The sequence below is a fragment of the Lissotriton vulgaris genome, chromosome 3_2 (assembly GCF_964263255.1).
Source record: "Lissotriton vulgaris chromosome 3_2, aLisVul1.2, whole genome shotgun sequence".
Taxonomy (NCBI): Eukaryota; Metazoa; Chordata; class Amphibia; order Caudata; family Salamandridae; genus Lissotriton; species Lissotriton vulgaris.
In genome coordinates, this window is record NC_141690.1 from 186,921,834 (window position 1) to 186,941,695 (window position 19,862).

The 19,862-nt window shown below is 46.6% G+C and overlaps 1 protein-coding gene across 3 annotated transcripts in view; it reads right to left on the reverse strand.

Moving 5' to 3' along the window:
- The window catches only part of FAM193A (family with sequence similarity 193 member A), a 577,965-nt gene that overhangs the window by 458,844 nt on the left and 99,259 nt on the right, over positions 1-19,862 (reverse strand). For all 3 annotated transcript variants that reach the window (XM_086964186.1, XM_086964185.1, XM_086964184.1), the window contains exon 3: positions 16,430-16,675. In XM_086964186.1, the coding sequence (XP_086820312.1) occupies positions 16,430-16,675 (246 nt within the window). The remainder of the gene's footprint in view (positions 1-16,429; positions 16,676-19,862) is intronic.

Consider the following 19,862-nt stretch of genomic DNA (forward strand, 5'->3'; position numbering starts at 1 on the left):
TTTGGACAATTGTGGGGGGAGAGACGAGAGGAACCTGGGACACACTCACTCTTGCATGCATTAATAACCCTGGGTATGGCTGGGCAACAGGTGAAGTGGTTCTATGCCACCTTGCTTACAACGTCCCCAAATCTACTGGGTGACTTGCAAGGGAGATGGGAAAGGATATTAGGAGGTGCACTCACCGATGTTGAATGGGGTAAAGTCCTGCAGTTCCGTAAGAAGCTTTCCCGCAACATGCGCCTTAAATATATACGATTTAATGTCATCCATATGACCTATATGAGCCCCCCCTCCAGCCCCCTCCCCCCCCCCCGACTTATCACTTATTGGGGGAAGGGGGGGGGAAGGAATATGCCCATATGCCTGAGATGTGCCCACCCCATGCCAATTTTAGACATATACTCTGCGATTGTCAAACGATACGCCCTTTTTTGGGACGCCATTGTTATCAAACACAAAGAAGTTTTACGGAGGGAGTTGGCAGCTATGGCCTGGGGGTATTTGTTGGGACTCTTTCCTCGTCCACTGAAACGCAAGGTTGAGAACAGATTGATCGACTTAGCCCTGGGTCTTGCTAAGCGCAGAATAGTGTTGGTTTGGAAATCTGCACATGGACCTAAGGTTGAACACTGGAATTGGGATGTGATTAATTGTACGGTGGGTAGAGCATTGAGTTAGGAGGAAGCTTAAGGAGTGCAGCAACGCCCCATAGCTTATCTATGGAAAGAAATGATGTCTTGGGAACAACCGGTGCACACTACTGAAGAGGAGGGAGAGGGAGAGCGGGATACCCCCAAATGACGACGTTGAGCCGTGATGGTTTGTTCCTATCCCTGCAAAGAAGGGGGTGTACATGTTGCTTTCATCGAAATCTTTGCTGTGGTGACAAGTGACTAGGACCATGCTGGACAATGCTGGGGAGGGAGGTTTTTCCCTCTCACTTGCTATACCCCGGTGGGCTATACCCCCCTAAGCTCAGATACACTAGACAAGAATAGTGGATTTCTAACCTATACCACTCCACTGCACAGATTTTAGTTCGTTATCAAAGTTTTTTGTATTTTTTCTTAAAATATTTTAACTTTTTATATTGTGCTATTCTGTCTCAGCCTAATGCAAACTCGTACGTAATGGACGATACCATTGTGCACTCAAATCCTGAGGCTATTACTTATTTAATGGACTGTAGTACTGCAATAAACATGCAAACCACTGACTTGAGGTGATATATCCAGTAAGACCAGGTTGACCCAGAGAAGGGCGCAGTCTGTAGATTTATTTACAGTGTGTGAAGAACTGTGATATAAGAAATGGCAATAAAAATAAGTTAAAAAAAGTAGATCATTGGCAGAGTAGGGTTTTCTAATCGCTGTAGCAAGGGCATGTCCTGGCCGTTAACACTCGTCATAGGTTCTTGCATATACATAAATGCCCACGGTATAGGCATCCCCTCTCCGCTTTCTCCTGAAAGTCTGTCATGGTGACTCTCATTCATGCCATTGGTTCTGGGTTGTGAGTTCCCCACAGTTGTGACTAATGATTCTTTAAGGTCCATTCTAGCTTCTCCAACTGATACCATCAGCCCCTCTCCCCTTTTCTGGCCAGGCAAAAGGGTGACCGTAATTTTAAAAGCTTCCCATACTGTGCTCGCATCATTTCTGGTGAGACCTGACCAATCAGGCTTCATCCGAGGGCGGTCTACCTCCCAAGGCCTACACACGCTTTTCACCCTCCCACAAGACATCGATCCGGACTTAGCGGCTGTGGTGATATTTCTCAATGCGACCAAGGCCTTCGATTTCCTGGAATGGGACTATCTTATGGTGTGTTATATTCCATATAGGTACTATAATATAGGCCTTGGTGAACTTGTTACTCTTCACCTATATTCTCCCCCTACATTACACTTGTCACGGTTTACAGGGACTGACCTTTTACCTAAATATTACACTGCATTCAGAATGCGGGTTTTCCCCAAGTCCAACATTTCGGGAGGGTTCATGGAAGCACAGCATGACTCATCTCCTGTATAAAATCTATGAACAAAGATCATACTTAGGCAGACACAGTAATCCAGCAAGGTAGGACCCTGGGGAGACCTATGGGTGTATATATACATCACATCTTGCCAAGATAGCTTGAGGAGATCGAGACTTCCCGGCCAACACACTGACCAGAGGCGCTGAGGTTCCTGCATGCAGACACTCCAGCTCGCAGGGATCTAACATCCCTCGCTGGTGTTCCTAGAGGAATTCTTGGCTTAACACCTTCATCCATGCTAGGTACACTTGGGTACATCTAGTTAGGGAGGCATCGTAGGAGAAGCATCTTTTATCATGTGTGTTATATACTTGAATGTATTCATGGTTTTATTAAGATGGTAAAACTATACCATCCTTTTACCTTTATAGTACTGTTAATCATTAATATCTTAAAACTGTCTAACGATTGTTGCAGCACATCAGTCCACATCAGTGGAGAAGTGTGGCTCAACGGTTAGAGGCGGCAGACCCAGAGGCAGAGGTCGGCCCGGGACCAGGGTTCGATTCCCGAACCGGCCGGGTGCAGGACCAATGTCAGCGGGCCCGATAAATCTCGCCTCGGTGCCACTCTAACCATGGGGTCCCACGCTGCAACTCTGGACAATAGCTTGCTTAGTCTCCACTCCAGCCCCATCACAGCCGGGGATGCCTGGCTGCACCTTGGGGATGCCCAGTAAAGGGACATTCTCACAGGGCAAGCCAGGACGGGTTCCCCAGTGGTACAGCGCTGGGACGCTCCAGGGTAACCACGCGCTCTAGAAATCCAACATTCATTCATTCATCTATTCTACACGAGAATAACAACTGTTCAATAAATGATTATTGAAAACGCCAAGCTTGTTTTATTCGGTGTATCTCTCTGAAACAGACTAAGTAAGCACGAGTGACTGATTGAAAGGTAGTATATTGGTTCCACGGTCCTGAGGGATCAGTGTTGTCATGCTCGATGGTTGCTAAGAACTAATCCCTCCCTGGTAAGAGGAGAGTATAGTAGCACAGTGAGCTAAGTGATACAAGAAGGACAACTACCCGGTGAGGGTGACCAGAGATCGTCTGACACCAATCCTACAGTGTAGGTTGCCTAAACATCCAGATTTTGTATACTTTTTATAGAAACTTCACAACAGTGAGCCACCAACGTTGGTTGGGCACTTACTTAACAGTAGAATCGGAGTAGTTCAGTCGTGCTATTCTCAGAAATCTCTATTCACAAAACACCATGGACATCTGTAGTGGGTAGGCTAAAACTCCGCCACAGCTGAGTAGGCGAAAAATCCTGTTTATTAGCGGTTGATTAATCAAGCTAGAAGGACACAGAGTTCCTAAAATTGTGCAAAACACCTTATCTCAGTTTCCTTGAAAAGTTATTTAGAATTCTTAACACAATGACTAACCAGGACAGACGAAGAAGATGCAAATGCTATACAGATTGCAGCAAATATTAGAAAAGCAGCCACCCTGAAACTGCTTGCGCATGGTATAACACCTAGTGGTGGCAAAGTAGCTTTCGTGATTGAGGCTCACGAATCATACAGAACAGAGGTATTATATTAATGGGTTACATTCCCAGCAGCTAATGCAAGAACAAGACCATTTCACTCCTACACAGAAGGAGATGCACCAGCGGAATATTGTCCGTTTGAGGACATTGAGGTTCTGCTCACATACCAGAACACTTATACAGGTTTGAAGGAGCCCTACCCCATATAAGAAGAAGAGTAAGACTTGGTCCACTCGGAAGAGAAGGAGCAACTTAGCCAATATTATCAGCCTACACACCACATCCTGGCATTGAAACAATGCAAGGACCAAACTTACTCATACTTCACAAAGAATTAATAAACCTTTACAGAAACATGACGCAGTATGTCTCGAGGACATTTACATTCCAGCCAGCAATGGCAACAACAGATACAGCTCAAGTCCAAAATACAGCGACTAAAATTACAACACAAACGTTACACGTAGTAATGGGTAAAATGCCCACAAAATGTGGACAAATGCCATTCTGGATAGCTTAGAAAATAGTGCTTATGAAAAGCACAGAATGCTCACAATGTGGGAATAACACCACGGATAGAGGATTGTACCTCATGGGGTACAGTTTTCACTGTATATCAGAACTCATGGTATCCGGTCACTAGCAGTAATAACAGACGTATTAAGACAAATACAAAATGAGTACGGAGCAGAGCCTGCTCTGAAATTGGGGATGTAGTTACTAGGTAACTATGCCCAGGTATCAGCCATAATATTAGCAAATTTTAAAGGGGAGGCAGCATTAGTGGCCATCCTCCAACACCTAAGGGAGTTCAGTCCTGTACAATAGGAGCACGAACTACCCAAGATAATTGAAACTGTGTATGCAGAGTTAGGCAGGGACAGTGTGGGTGGAAAAGCGTTAAAACAGCAACTGATGGGTAGTCCTGAGAAGGAGACATTCAAGCAGATACCTGCTCCTTCTAAAAAAAAAGTGGGAAAATAACAAAAAAACAAAATGTTAAAGAAAACATCTCAATCCAGGAGGTAGATCTCCTCCACAGGAGTCCTCCGAAAGGAGGTATAACCTTAGGAATAGGGATAACATTAGGAAACCTGACAGGTATCAGGATACGGATACACGTTACTCTCAATCCTTTCAGGGTTCATCGAAAAACTTCAAGCGGGAAGGACGGTGAGACAGATAAGAAGAGCGTACAAAGTCCAGAGATACGCAGAACGCTCAAGACTGTACTTTAAAAAAAAGCCAAACCAAAACCTCAGGTCAAAAAGAAGGTTGCAGGTCTAAAGATCAGACATGCCCAGAATTCTGAGGACTCGACTACTGAACAGGGAATGAGCTCTGACGATCTAGACAGCACGACAGAAGTAACAATAGTTAGCCAGAACCTGATGGAATTTCTGGTGACAGCAGACTTGAATGATTATATCACGGTGGAAACACCTGATAATAGGGTAAGTGTCCCACATATGTTGTATGAAATAACACTGCAAATGGAGGGGAACAAATTTAGGACAGTTAGAGGTCTCTTTTGGGAGAACTTGACATTTGGCTATGACATTTTGTTAGCTGAACAAGATTGGATGCTAGCATTCGTCATGGATTGCCCTAGAGTAGAAACTGGAATTTTGCCAGCATTTTCGGACCACGTTCCAAAATATTTGAAATCTACATATGCGCAGGAGTGGGCAGTAGCCCAGGCTCCAGCATTATACAACAAGCATTTGCAATGCAATAGGTCTCGCTTCTGCGAGAATTTGAGCTATTCGCATTGTAAATGACAATGCCTTTTATTTATGTGTTTTGAAAACTTGCAAGAGGTGCGTAAACTTGCACTCTGTACATATAGCCTTTGCTTACGAGAAGCAAGGCTTGTGTAACCTTCATGCCTTTCCTACCTTCTATGGCTCTCTGTTACATCTGCCTCTCGTGAATTAGCAGCATTCAGCGCGGGGACACACTGTTTTCTGTGTAGCCAGGCGCTTTAAAAATGGTTTATTATTATTATTATTATTATTTAATAACTGCGCCTCTTAAAATGGCAGCCTTGCTTCTCGTAAGAAAAAACTATCTGTACAAAGTGCGTGTTTACGCACCGCTTGCAGGTTTTCATAACACATATATAAAAGGCATAGTCATTTACAATGCCAATAGCTCAAACTCTTGCAAATGTGAGACCTATTGCATTGCAAATGCCTGTTTATTTTAGGTGAAAGACGAGTAATTTCTGTTATTTCTCTCCCCACGCACCCTGTCCCGTCTCAATACACCAACCAAATTTGTCTCATGACCCACCTCACTGACACCCACTCCAGGTAAACTTTCCACACTCCCTCTAGATGCCCCTTCAAACCTGCAGCCCAAGGATCTACCACCCCACTGACCCATCTCCACCAAAGCCCTTACCACTCATCTTACCTTCATCATTCCGATGTCCAGCCCAACTCCAAAACCCAAACCAATTCCGGAACTACCACACCCATACTTTACAGTCACCTCAACACGAGGCCTCAAACACAACCCTAAAATGTGACCACCTTTGAGTCAAACACCCAAACTATCTCACAAACCCCAAGCTCACACAACCCTTCCATGTGACCACCTTTGAGTCAAACACCAAAACTATCTCACGAACCCCACATTCACACAACCCTTCCATGTGACCACCTTTGAGTCAAACACCCAAACTATCCCACTGACCCTAAGCTCACACACCACCTACCTCCCACCACCTACCTCCCACAGACAGTGGTTAATATTGAAAAGACTGAGCAATGATGCCCCAAGCTTTGTTCAGAAGCGTGCAGCCAGTGCAATTAAATGTTGTCACACTCAAACCCAAGGCTGATTGTCTTAAATACACCGTAAGCCTTTTTAATGCACCACAAGGCTCTCCCATGCCCCATTATCTCACTCTTGTAACTTACTTCTTTCAGCATTTATGACGTTTTTCCCGTCCTGTTCTTCCTCCATCTTTCTGCTTTATTTTTTCCTCAATTGCTCTTGTAAATGTTTGATGCAGAAAAACAAGTACTTGTTTCCAAAATGGAGTGCAGCTGGCCCCCACGGCTCAAATTAAGTACTCCCAATTGCTGTGTCCCCCAGGTTCACCCACTGTTTCCCTCATAAACAACCTACCTCGGCCATAACATGAACCTACAAAACGGCACCGCACAAACTACCTCATCCACCTCTCGCTTCCACCACATGCATCACACACCCACTTACTAATTTATGTGTGCTCAACCCCGCCACTCAAACCCCACCTCGCCCCTCAAGATCACCCTTCCTCTCTCCTTCACCCCGTTTCACATCCATTCACCTTTCACTTTCACCACATACACACACCCTCGCACACAACCACCAATCTACGTGTGCCACACCCTCCCTCACATCATACATCCCTACCTGCAAATCAACCAGTGCTCTCCCCTCACGCCCAACCTCCCTCATCCCTCAAGCTTACCCTCACTCTTTCACTCACCAAGCCTCACACCCAAGGCTCTCTTCCACCACAGACACCCTTGCACTCTCTCAATAACCCCTACGCGTGTTCCACCCTCACACCCGCTCCCTTTCCATTGCGGACTGGTAGCAAAGACAGCAGCTGTGACCCAGGGCGGCCACGGAGCCGCAGACACCCTCTGATCCCCTTTTAAGCCCGGAGATCATGTGACAGCACTCCCCCCCCCCCCCCGCCCAGACAATAGCGGAGCCTGGAGGCCTTTGTGTCCAGGCATTGAAAAGGCGATTAAAAACGAGCCTTGGCCTGGAAATTTCAGATCACTTTGAAAAGTGGCAAGCAGCATTTCATAAAACATTCATCAGGTTGCAGTGGGTGTTAGGTTTGGGCATCCCAATACAAACACCATGTTGAGCAATGTGTTTGTGACCATAGATGGTTGTAATAATACTATTAATACAAGTAAATATAATAATCATAATGGCGACACTTGATATTAGTGTTGCTATTGTGTTTGCTTTTAATGATAATGGAGATAGAAATGATTAATATTATTACATAAAAAAGGAGTAGTTGTATTTATGTTCAGAATGTTATGTAGTGGAGCACTTTTGCATTTGCTCATCGATTCCACATGGCGGTACAACGTGAAACATTTAGATTCCGGTCTTGTATCAATGTTGCAGCAAACAATTCTACTGAAACCCTCCCAGAGCAACACTTCGCTGTTATCAGCCTGGATCTGCAGTCCGCGGCTCTGCGCTCTGCTGCCAGTGCAAGTCAACAGCGCTGGGCTACCAGAGGTCAAGGGTCGCAGCCTCCACGCCTGACCCCCGCGGGAGCCTGCTCTCCATTCCCGGCTGTGCCTCACACTTGCCGGCCGTGACAAGAAGTAGCAAAGTCCCGAATCTCGGCGAGGCAGGCAGGAAATCTGCGCGTTTCCCGCCAGCACTGGGGGCAGGAGGATGCAGTCTATAAACACTTGTAAGGAAGCCAAGTGCAGGGATGTGGGAACCTTTAACGGGGGAGGGCGCGGGAGGCAGAACAATGCTTTGTTTTCGTCTCAGTGGAGCTCACGGGGGGAGAGAAACCATGAAAGTGAAAGCGCACAATGCTTGCGCCAGCCTCCAGGGACAGGAGATGTGCATGCGTACAGAGTGCACATCTTCTGTCCGCGCGTGCCCCCTCCTGTCTCCCTTCCAGCACCAAAGCCACAGCAATAGAGTCTTCGCTAGCGATGCAGCTGCGCTGCTTTCATAGCGAGACCTAAAAACCATGTTGGATTGGATGAAGATTCAGCCCACCATATCTTTCCACTGAAAAATACTCCAACTGCACAAAGGCAGTATCCTATAAAGCAAGAAGCTAAAAAAACAAGTCGGGGGGATCTTAGATCAACTTGAATATCAAAGGGTGACTGAAACTTGCTCCTATTAAATTAATAACCCTATGTTTCCTGTATCAAAACCAGACAATTAACATGGTTTCGTTTTAGATTAAAGAAATTTGATAAACGTGCACTAAGTCGTTTGCAGTTCAAAATGCACACAGGATCGCATTAATGAACATTGTGCAAAAAAAATACAAAACAATATATATCTCAAATGGATTCTTTTGCCAAAATATAGCGCCTGAGAGCAGATATTTAACTGCATTCTCAGCGCTAGGGTCGCAGTGCAATTTTGTCGACTTCCCTAGGGGTATAAGAACAGCCCGGGGTTGTTTACTGTTTTTAACTGAATTACTTCAAAATTTGAATGAAGAGGCATTGTCCTATGTGGATGATATTTATCTAACAGACGACGATCTGGAGGAACACTTGAAAAGAGTAAATACCATAATTTTGGGATTCACCTCTAAGGGTTATAAATTCAACTTTAAATAAAATAAATAAAAAAATAAAAAAAATAAAGAAAAATCGAAAATAGTCCACCTAAACGTCCTCTTTCTAGGATATGAGCTTTCAAGTGAAGGGGAAAGCCTGGCAGCTAATGTTTTTAAAGTATGTGTGCTGCTCCAAAATCAAAAATCGTTAAAATACACAATCAATCTTGGGATTCTTACATTTTGGCAGAACGAACAAGTTACATACCTTCGGTAACGTTTTTTCTTGTGGATACAGTATCTGTCTGTGGATTCCTCACCTTGTGAATATCCCCCTGCGTCAGCAACATTCGGAAATTCTTTTTGTAATAATAATAATCTTTATTGCATGATTAATTAAAATCTTTGCAATTAGGCAGTAAAAACAAGAAAAAGAAAAGTACATGAAAAAAGCCTTTAAAAAGCAAACATTTAGAAAAGTTAAAAAGTGAGAGAAAAACCCTGCGGGAAGTACAGTACTTTACGTTAGGAAAAAAGGTCTTTCACGATCAATTGTGACTTTGATTATCAAAGGAAAATAGTCTTGAGAGCAGAAGCCATTCACAATACGACAAATTTAATTACTAACTGCTGAGTTTAGGGCCGTGTTGACTGATTTCATAAAGCGCACTAGCCTGCATGCTAGTTGGATGTTTTCTCCCTTAAAGCTCATCAACAGAGCTTGTCTACGGGTTCGCGCACGTCTCTGATTCCAAGGCCTTGTTAGTAAGCTCTTTCGGATACTCTCTAGAGCTTTGCAACTACACAGCAGATGCAGAACGTCGTCCTTAGCATTTTCGCAAAGCCTACACTTGGGGTTGCAGTCCACGCGCTTCCAGGGGGCAAGATGTGGCTGGGATGGTATTACCCCCATCCTCAACCGCAAAAAGTCTTCCTTCACCTTCCTTGAAAAGCCGGTGCTAAGGTATGGCTGTGGTGAGGCGCTGGTGTAGCCTTGAATCACAAACCACCCATGAGACCTCTTGGTTAGTGCTGTTTTGTCCTCCTCCAAGGAAGTTATTTTCACACATTTATTGACCAGACGCTTAAAACACTTGTCTGTGCAACTCGAGTCCCAAAGATCTCTTAGCGCAAGGGAGTTTATGGCTGCTTGGAGGTAAACCATTGCAGGGGAGTCCTTGTTTGTTTCCAATTCTTTCCAAAGATGGGCATTCAGAGAGTCTGTTTCCGCATTCTTTACTTTGTGCCAGCATTTTGCATATGCACCTTTACGTGCGATTTGCTGCTTCTGTAGGCCAAACTCGAGCCTTAGCTGTGCTGGCGAAGTGTATGGAGGAAGCGCAAATAATATTCGCAATGTTTTACTGACCACGTTGTCTAAGATGGTCTCATCCTTCCCTCTCATACATTCACTGCCATATGTAATTGACGGCAGCAATTTCGCACGAAATATGTCAAGCAAGGGGATTAAATTTGGGCCAGTTATTTTATTTTTGATGTTTTTTAATGTTATGGCCAATGAGATCCCTCTGTTCCTTATTGATGTTAGTTGTTGCTTGAAGGATCCTTTTGAATCAAAATGTACGCCCAGATATTTGTATTCTTGAACTGTTTCCATTTTTTTGTCTTGGAGAGACCATTGGAGAACATGCCTTTTTGATTTTTGATTTAGTACCATCACCTTCGATTTATCATTGTTTACGCTTAACCCATTCTTTTCGGCAAATTTGGTTGTGGTGTTAATGAGGTGTTGCAGGCCGACTGGTGTTTGACTGATTAGTAGCAGATCGTCTGCATATAGTAGGTTGGACAGCGTAAAACCCCCTAACTTTGGGGCATGGTGGTTACAGTTATCCAGATCTTTGGAGAGGTCGGACATAAAAAGGTTGAACAGGGTCGGTGCGAGAACGCACCCCTGTTTCAACCCTTTTGTAGTTGGTATTTTTTTTGACAGACAGTTGCCGGCCCCCAGTTTTACTTGGATCCAGTCTTTTTGTAGGTTTGCGCCAAGTTCCTCTGTCGCTCACTACTTCTCGCGGGAATCCCACCCGGGAGAAGATCCCCATGAGGGACCGCCCCACTACGGGGGCCGTCACCATTCGGAGGGGAATGGCCTCGGGATATCGGGTGCCGTGGTCCACCAGGACAAGGATGAACCGGTGTCTTAAGGACGTTTGGGGGTCAAGAGGCCCCACAATATCGATTCCCACCCCTTCAAAGGGGGTACTGACCACGGGGAAGGGTTGGAGGGGAGCCTTGCGCCTCCCTCCGCTCTTTCCGCTGGCCTGACACGTGGGGCAGGATCTGCAGTGGACCTCCACATCAGCGCGCATGTGGGGACAATAGAAATGGGTGACCAAACTGTGGTACGTTTTGTCTTGACCCAAGTGTCCCGCCAAGGGCACATCATGGACCAGGTTCAGAAGCTGCGGAAACGTAGGGGTACCACCAGCACTCGGGCTGACCCTAGTTCGGCTGACTTTTGCTCGCTATATAACAGGCCATTTTCCCAATAGACGTGGTGGGAGCCGGACTTTTCACCAGCGGCCTGGGCGGCAGCCTGCTGCCGCAGCCCCACTAGAGAGGGACAGGAAGTCTGTTCCAGGCAGAACTCCTCTCGGGAGGGCCTCCCTCCTGGCGCCACTGGGCTAACTCGGGGAGATCGTCCGTGCTCAGGGCTGGCTCACCAGCTTGGTCCAGGGGACCTGGGTCAGGGTCGCTGCTTTCGCCGGGAAAAAGGTCGAGGCCTTCTGTCTGCCCGCTGCCCTCCGGCTCGGCGGAGACGGGGCGAGGGTTTTCGGGTACCACCTACTCGGGGGCGGACACCCGGGCTGTCATGGATCGGGTGGTCACGCAGGCCCACTCGGGTAGGCCCACCATCTCCAGGTGAGTCTTTCGCTCTACTTGCTTCCACGGGGAGCTCTCTAGATCGTTACCGAGGAGACAGTCCATGGGCATGTCGGTGCGGACTGCTACTCGTAACTCTCCGGAGACGCCCTCCCACTCGAATGGGACCTGAGCTATTCTGCAGGTGCGGATGGAGTTGTCAGCGGAGATCACTCTGCAGGAGGCGTGGGGTACTATCTGGTCCGGAGTGACTAGATGCTCTTTTACAGCAGTGATACTGGCCCCTGTATCTCTGAGAGCCCCTATGCGGTGCCCGTTGACAGTCACTTGCTGTCGGTATTTCTCTGTGTTATCTGGCAGGAAGGTTCCGGGGACCATTTCTCTATCCCCCAGGGAGACTAAGGTCATGGCTGCTGGTTCCCACCCCTCCGGTTCCTCTATCTCTTCCTCTTCTAGGGCTACGTTGGCGAGATGGCGCGCAGGGGGACTTGTAGCAGGGGTTTTCTTGAGCAGGGGGCAGTTGGGGTCATTGGCACAGTGCCCTGTCTGTTGACATCGGTAGCAGGCGGTGCTTATTCTGGGTCCTTGTCTAACGGGAGGGAATCCGGCTCTTGCGTCTGGCGGGGGGTTCCCTGACTGTGTTCTAGGGGGGCTGCGGGGAGGCCCTGCCTGAGGACCCCTCTGTCTACTCTGACTCCCTGCGCCCCTCTGACGTGGAGATCCTTGCTCGTTTTGGCCATAGTCTCCCACGGGACCTCGTGGGACTCGTGTTCACCCATCGATCAGCCTCGACAGCCAGCTTCCGGGGGTCGGCCAACTTGCTATCCAGAAGGTGCTGTCTTAGTTCTACAAAGGCATTGTTGGATAGGTGCTCGTATGCGATGAGGTCCACAAGTCAATCGAAGGTGGTCACCTTGCTGCCCTTGATCCAACCTTCCAAGGCCCGGCTGTAGAAATTCACATTCTACCCATGTGGTGCCGAGGATCTTTTTGCAGTCTCTAAATCGTTGCTGGTACATTTCCGGGGTGAGCCCATATCGAGCCATGAGGGCGTCCTTCATATGGGGGTAGGAGGACATGACGAAAGAGGGCAGGTCCAGCATGGTGTCTCTTCCCTCGCTGAGGAAGCAGCCCCATAATCCGGCCCCCCAATCCTTCTCAGGTACTCGGTGGGCGGTCATGGCGACCTCGTACGCTTTGAACCACTGCTGGATTTTGTCATTTTTATAATATTCCTTCACCACATCCTTGGGGATGTGTACTTTTGGTTTGACCGGGGGATCAGGGTCTCTGTTCCCCAGGGGTCGGGTTTCTTCGTTTCTGGCTTTAATTTCGAGTTCTTTCAAGCTGCGCTCATGTTAGAGTTGGAGTTTCTTTCCTTCGTGCTCCAGCTGGAGCTTCTTTTCTTCCAATTCTCCTTGCAGCCGTAATTGCTCTACGGCTAGTTTCTGTTACACCAGCTTTATTTCTCCTTCGATTTTAAGTCGGACCAGTTCTAGCTTGTGGCTTCGGTTGCGCTCTCGGTCTGTCATTTCTTTTATCGACAGACCTCTCTCCGTGCTGGCATTCCGTGGTAGGGAGTCGGATCCCTCTTCTCTCAGGTTGTCAGTTTCGGTCGGCGGCTCCTCCTCATCACCATTTCTTTCTGTCGTGGGGAGGTAGGGCCCCGGCTTCGACCTAGGCCGCCAGGGCTTTCTGGAAGTCATCTTTGGTACTCAACCCAGTGGTAGCGATGTGGAAATCTTTACAGAATTGTTTTAATTCCTTGTGGGTATAATCTTCTAGGCGGTCTTTCTGAAATGCGGTCTTTTCGCTGGTTCCGGTGAGACTCATGGTTGTTCTTGTTTGGGTGGTGTGTCAGTCGCTTTACTGTACGATTCTTATACGTAGGCTCTTATCCCACCACTGCCACCAATGTTAGAAGGGGCAGTCCCAGAGGCCAGGTTATGTCTAACCGACTCCTCCGTGACCCGCCTCTACCACCAATAATGCCGAGCCTTAACGATAGATCCCCACCGGGGAAGACCTCAAGTATTGAATCGTACACACGAGGACCACACCACACTTATGAACAGACACCACACCGTGGGTTTCCGATATCAATTTCTTTATAATCAGGTAAAAGAATTAGCACTCTTATGTACACACGATCGAGGGATCACAAAAGTCTCAAAGCTTCAGGGAAGGGGTAGCGGGACAGTCTCAGTCTCTTAGGACAGTACGTAGCGTACCCTGCGCACAGCTCTCAATCCTCGAGCCGGGGGGTTACGGAAGATGGTAGTCGCACTGGTGGTCCTACTCACTTGAGGAGGACTCAATTCGTGTTGGTAGCGTCGATAGTCCAGCCGGACTAGAGTACTCCTCGAGCCGCGACGGAGTCAGCCGGGCTCGATCCGGAGGATAGTTTGTGAGGAGCCACAACCATGTCAGCAGGGCTCAGAATGTTCGTTGCAGATCTTCAGGGTTCAAGCTTGAGCCACAACGAGGTCAGCAGGGCTCCGATGTTCCAGATCCGAGAATGAGCCGCGACAGTGTCAGCAGGGCTCGAAGTGTTACGAAGTTCAGTTTCAGCCGCGATCAGATCAGCAGGGCTTTCTTGTCCAGGATACAACTGCCCGCTAGTTCAGGGCGGGCCTTGATATAGTCCAGGGGCCCTTTGATGTCCGGACCCTCGCAGGCAGAGCTCCGAGGCTTTGGGGGCGGCCCGTTGGTGAGGTCCGGCGGTTGGTCCTTTGATCCCTTTGAGGATGCGTCCGGGAATTCCCAGACGCCCAGCAGGTCTGGAGCCAGCACTCGGGGAGGCCAGAGGTGCAATCGAAACCGGCCCCCAGGGGAAGACCAGAGGTGTGACAGAAACCAGTCTCTCAGGGGAGGCCGGAGGTGCAATCGAACCTCCCTGTCTTCTCTCACTAGGGTAGCCCTCACCCTCCCAATGGGGGCTGGCACGTCTGGAGCCTAAGCTTCGCTGGGGCTGGGGTCATGCTAAGCCCATGGAGTCAGGTATCTCGGGAAGGGAAAATGGCTGCCGGTAGGCCTATGGGGCCTTGCGGGTTTGGGGCGCGCGGGCTGGGAAGGTGGCCGGGGACAGGCCGATGCGGGCGTTTGGTCGGACCTGGGCAGGGCAGCCAGGGGTTTCTGAGTACGGGGCTGGGCTAACGGGGAGCTGAGGAACGGGGGGAACCACGCCACAAGGCCTGGTCCAACACTCGGAAATACTCAGCTCATGCCCAGATGGCAATGCTATTAGGGAACTAAGAGGCAAGTCAGGGATCACGTGCACCCTATATGTGGGCTTCATTCTTATTCTACATGGAGCAAACATTTAGTTTAGCAATTTAAGAGTTTTTTGTACAGCAGAAATGGGGAACCTGCATATTTGAAGGTGCTCTCATGTGATAACGAAGAAAAAGGCAGCTCCTTAAGACAGAATATTATTCTAACAAAACACAATTTGAGACACTTTCATGGCTCAGGTACCTTACAGTTAGGTCGAGTAGGTTATTAGAGTTACTAGACTTGGAGGACTAGTGACATTTTTATGATTTTTCGAGCCCTGCTTAAACTTATATATATATATATAAAATGTTATGGGCTGTGGTAGGGAAAATAAATGTGTCCCAATAACACAATTAGAGCAAATGTACTAATAAACACACATTATAACAGTGCAAAGGTCAAACGTCAGTTTATTACTACAGTAGAGCACTTTCATAACGGTGAGGAGGTCCCTGAACTGGGATTTTACCTTACCGCAAAACATTTCATATACTGGATGATTTTGTTTGTTGAATATATATTTTTTAATTAAAATAAGCATGAAAAAATATCATGCCATAACACTATATGCAGATGTGCAGAACATAATATGCTATATATGGTTATTGTTGAGGGAGGGGAGGACATTATAACCCACTGCTTTGCCTCACCAGAGTCATGGCACCTCCCTACACTCAACAAAGCTATTCCATAATATATTGCACAGCATCTAGACAGACAAATATCTGCATAGCTCTCTGAAGTGGAGCATAGGTGGCTTGTTTGCATAAAATAAATAAGAATCTAGTTGCATCGGAAGATGTGATGAATTCCTCACCAACTACAAGTCAGCAAACAGTAATTTCCAAACAAGGAGTCATAAACTAAGGACTTAAAGATAAATAATAGCTTAGGGAATGTTCAGAAGTTTCTCTTTGAGACAAATGGGTTCCTTCCATGGAACAAAGACTGATGCACTGAAACTCAGATACTTGGGATTTCGACTGAGATGGAAACATGTGATAAATGCTTGCAGGGTTTACGGTGCCAAAGGCAGTCCTCCTCTATACAGCATTCGGATGGGCACTTAACCTTTACCTGCTGCTGCTCCTTTATAGGACTAGATGCCCCCAAAATACTTTTGGCACCTACTCTCTACTCAAGTGCACAATCACAGTTATTACCAGAAGCACCAGAACACACAAAATAAGCTACCCTCACTCAGGAGTAACGTTAGCATCACCATTGACTCACACGTAGGCTAACATCTAGTGCTATCCCACAAATCCAACCCTAAATATAAAGCAACATTCATCTCTCCAAATTGCAAGTAACAAGAATGCACTGCCTGTGAAGGGCTATTAAAATATAGGAATGTGGTTATTGGCTCAGTGTTCGCATTTACCCGCCCAATAAACTGCTAATTATATATGTAAACCCACTACAATGCAATAAAAGGGAATATGCAAAGTTTTTTCCATGGTTTCAACTTACCACTAGAGACTGCTCTAATGTTGCATGCGTTTCCTCTTTTTCAACTGTCCGTCGACAGTCTGGACATACCCACAATGGAAGATGAAGCATACTGTTTGTTTTTGGAGAAGTTGAAAGTGCAGTTTTGCTAGAGTTTTTAATCCCACTCTCTAAAAATGAAATATCTTTACGCTCGCTTCTACAAAGTAGGCAGTGCTCTCCTGTGGTGTACGGTGCCCTTTGACCCAAACCAAAGGTAAAGGGAGCCTGTAAAAAATAAAATAAAATATACTACCATTTTTTTAATAAAAAGCATACACATTGTAACAAAGCTACAGTCCAGAGTAAAAGCATTTACAATGAAGCTGGAGGATTAATAAAAATGGACTAAAAGCGGAGAAAGGCTGTTCGTTATAAGAATGGCTTTGAAACCATGAACAACAATATTCAAAACTTGGCCCATCTTTTCTGTTCTGCAAGACTCTGTTGGAAGATTCCAGCCAGTCTTAAAAAGAACCTTTTTTTGTTGTTGCAAAGAACACTGCATGTAATGGTATTCTTTTCTATCTTGGTCATGTGAGAACTTGGTGTAATTTGAATACAATACATGATTATAACAATAATAATAATGTCAAACATTTTTTTTAAATAAACATCAGTTTCTTTAAGTGCATACCATTTGTTAAAATATTTCTAGATCTTAAAACACTTTAACCGTCGTTCTGCATATATGGCTGTTTACTTTATTCACAAAACAATGTTCATAAAAGCTAAAACCCCCTAGGAGCTATCTTCAACAGTTGAAACAAAATGACACTATCTTTTTTCTTACATAACGCAATAGATGGTTTGTGTAGTTACACTGCATAAATTAGAGAAGTAAAATCTATAACTGCAGTATATTCTGAAGGTACAAAGTTAACACTTCTTTGCAAAATCAAGCAGAACTAGGAATACTATTTTAAAAAGTTCTTTAGCGTGTGGTCCATATGCGGAGTGGTTGTGGCAAGAACAGAAATTGGAACACGGCAGTAAGGGACAGTTTACCGTACTGAAAATGCCACGATGCTGCATGCACTAAGGCCTTTGAACCCAATCGCTATAAAGAGACCCTTACAACGAATCAGCTTACTTAGACAAAGCATCTCCTACAAATAAGATGCAAAAGCAATGCAGGAACATGAAGCATCATGAATCTGAAAGAAGGCTCAGGTGAAATGCACCTCATGCATTTATCAGCCCAAAAGAAACTAGAATTTACTTTGTATGGTGAATAAAACATGGAAGACAGAGCTTAAGATTCCCATGGATGGTGCTAGTATGAACAAGCATTAGAAATGCAATCGGGCTCGGATTTATTTGAGTTTGAGCGAATGGCATTGTAAATGCCAATGTCTTTTTGCCATGTGTTATGGAGTGTGTGCATGTGGTGTGTAGTGGAAGTATCTTGGTTGAATTGTAATTTTACCAATGGTGGCATGCTGTGCTTTATATGAATATGTTTAAAAGTAAAGTGTACCATACTGCGATTGCTTGGTGGAAAAGTGCACTGCCGGCTGGAGGTGTGTGTGCCTGGTGGAAGGGTGCACTGACGGCTGGTGGGTGTGTGCTTGGTAAAAGCGTGCACAGATGGATGATGGTTGTTGGTGTTTGTGCATGGTGAAAGCATTCATTGACGGCTGGGGGTGTGTTGTTGTGTGTGTTGTTTTCTGTGTGCTGGTGAGTGTGTGCTGGTGAGTGTGTGGTGGTGAGTCTGTGGGGGTGAGCCTGGGGAGTGAGTGTGGTGGTGAGTGTGTTGTGTTGAGTGGTGACAAGTGTGTGGTGTTGAGAGACTGAGGTGTATGGTTTGTGTGTGGTGTATGTGTGTGTGGTGTATGTGTGTGTGGTGTATGTGTGTGGGGTGTTTTCTGCACACTCACACACTGCCCCTACACACTCACACACTGCCCCTACACACTCACACACTGCCCCTACACACTCACACACTGCCCCTACACACTCACACACTGCCCCTACACACTCACACACTGCCCCTACACACTCACACACTGCCCCTACACACTCACACACTGCCCCTACACACTCACACACTGCCCACCCTGACACACTGACTCTGCACTCACTGCCACTCTGCACTCACTGCCACTCTGCACTCACTCTACAGTCACTCTGCACTCACTGCCACTCTGCACTCACTCTACAGTCACTCTGCACTCACTGCCACTCTGCACTCACTCTACAGTCACTCTGCACTCACTGCCACTCTGCACTCACTCTGCACTCACTCTACAGTCACTCTGCACTCACTCTACAGTCACTCTGCACTCACTCTACAGTCACTCTGCACTCACTCTACAGTCACTCTGCACTCACTGCCACTCTGCACTCTCAACTCTCAATCTGCACTCTCAATCTGCACTCTCAATCTGCACTCTCAATCTGCACTCTCAATCTGCACTCTCAATCTGCACTCTCAATCTGCACTCTCAATCTGCACTCTCAATCTGCACTCTCAATCTGCACTCTCAATCTGCACTCTCAATCTGCACTCTCAATCTGCACTCTCAATCTGCACTCTCAATCTGCACTCTCAATCTGCACTCTCAATCTGCACTCTCAATCTGCACTCTCAATCTGCACTCTCAATCTGCACTCTCAATCTGCACTCTCAATCTGCACTCTCAATCTGCACTCTCAATCTGCACTCTCAATCTGCACTCTCAATCTGCACTCTCAATCTGCACTCTCAATCTGCACTCTCAATCTGCACTCTCAATCTGCACTCTCAATCTGCACTCTCAATCTGCACTCTCAATCTGCACTCTCAATCTGCACTCTCAATCTGCACTCTCAATCTGCACTCTCAAACTGCACTCTCAAACTGCACTCTCAAACTGCACTCTCAAACTGCACTCTCAAACTGCACTCTCAAACTGCACTCTCAAACTGCACTCTCAAACTGCACTCTCAAACTGCACTCTCAAACTGCACTCTCAAACTGCACTCTCAAACTGCACTCTCAAACTGCACTCTCAAACTGCACTCTCAAACTGCACTCTCAAACTGCACTCTCAAACTGCACTCTCAAACTGCACTCTCAAACTGCACTCTCAAACTGCACTCTCAAACTGCACTCTCAAACTGCACTCTCAAACTGCACTCTCAAACTGCACTCTCAAACTGCACTCTCAAACTGCACTCTCAAACTGCACTCTCAAACTGCACTCTCAAACTGCACTCTCAAACTGCACTCTCAAACTGCACTCTCAAACTGCACTCTCAAACTGCACTCTCAAACTGCACTCTCAAACTGCACTCTCAAACTGCACTCTCAAACTGCACTCTCAAACTGCACTCTCAAACTGCACTCTCAAACTGCACTCTCAAACTGCACTCTCAAACTGCACTCTCAAACTGCACTCTCAAACTGCACTCTCAAACTGCACTCTCATGC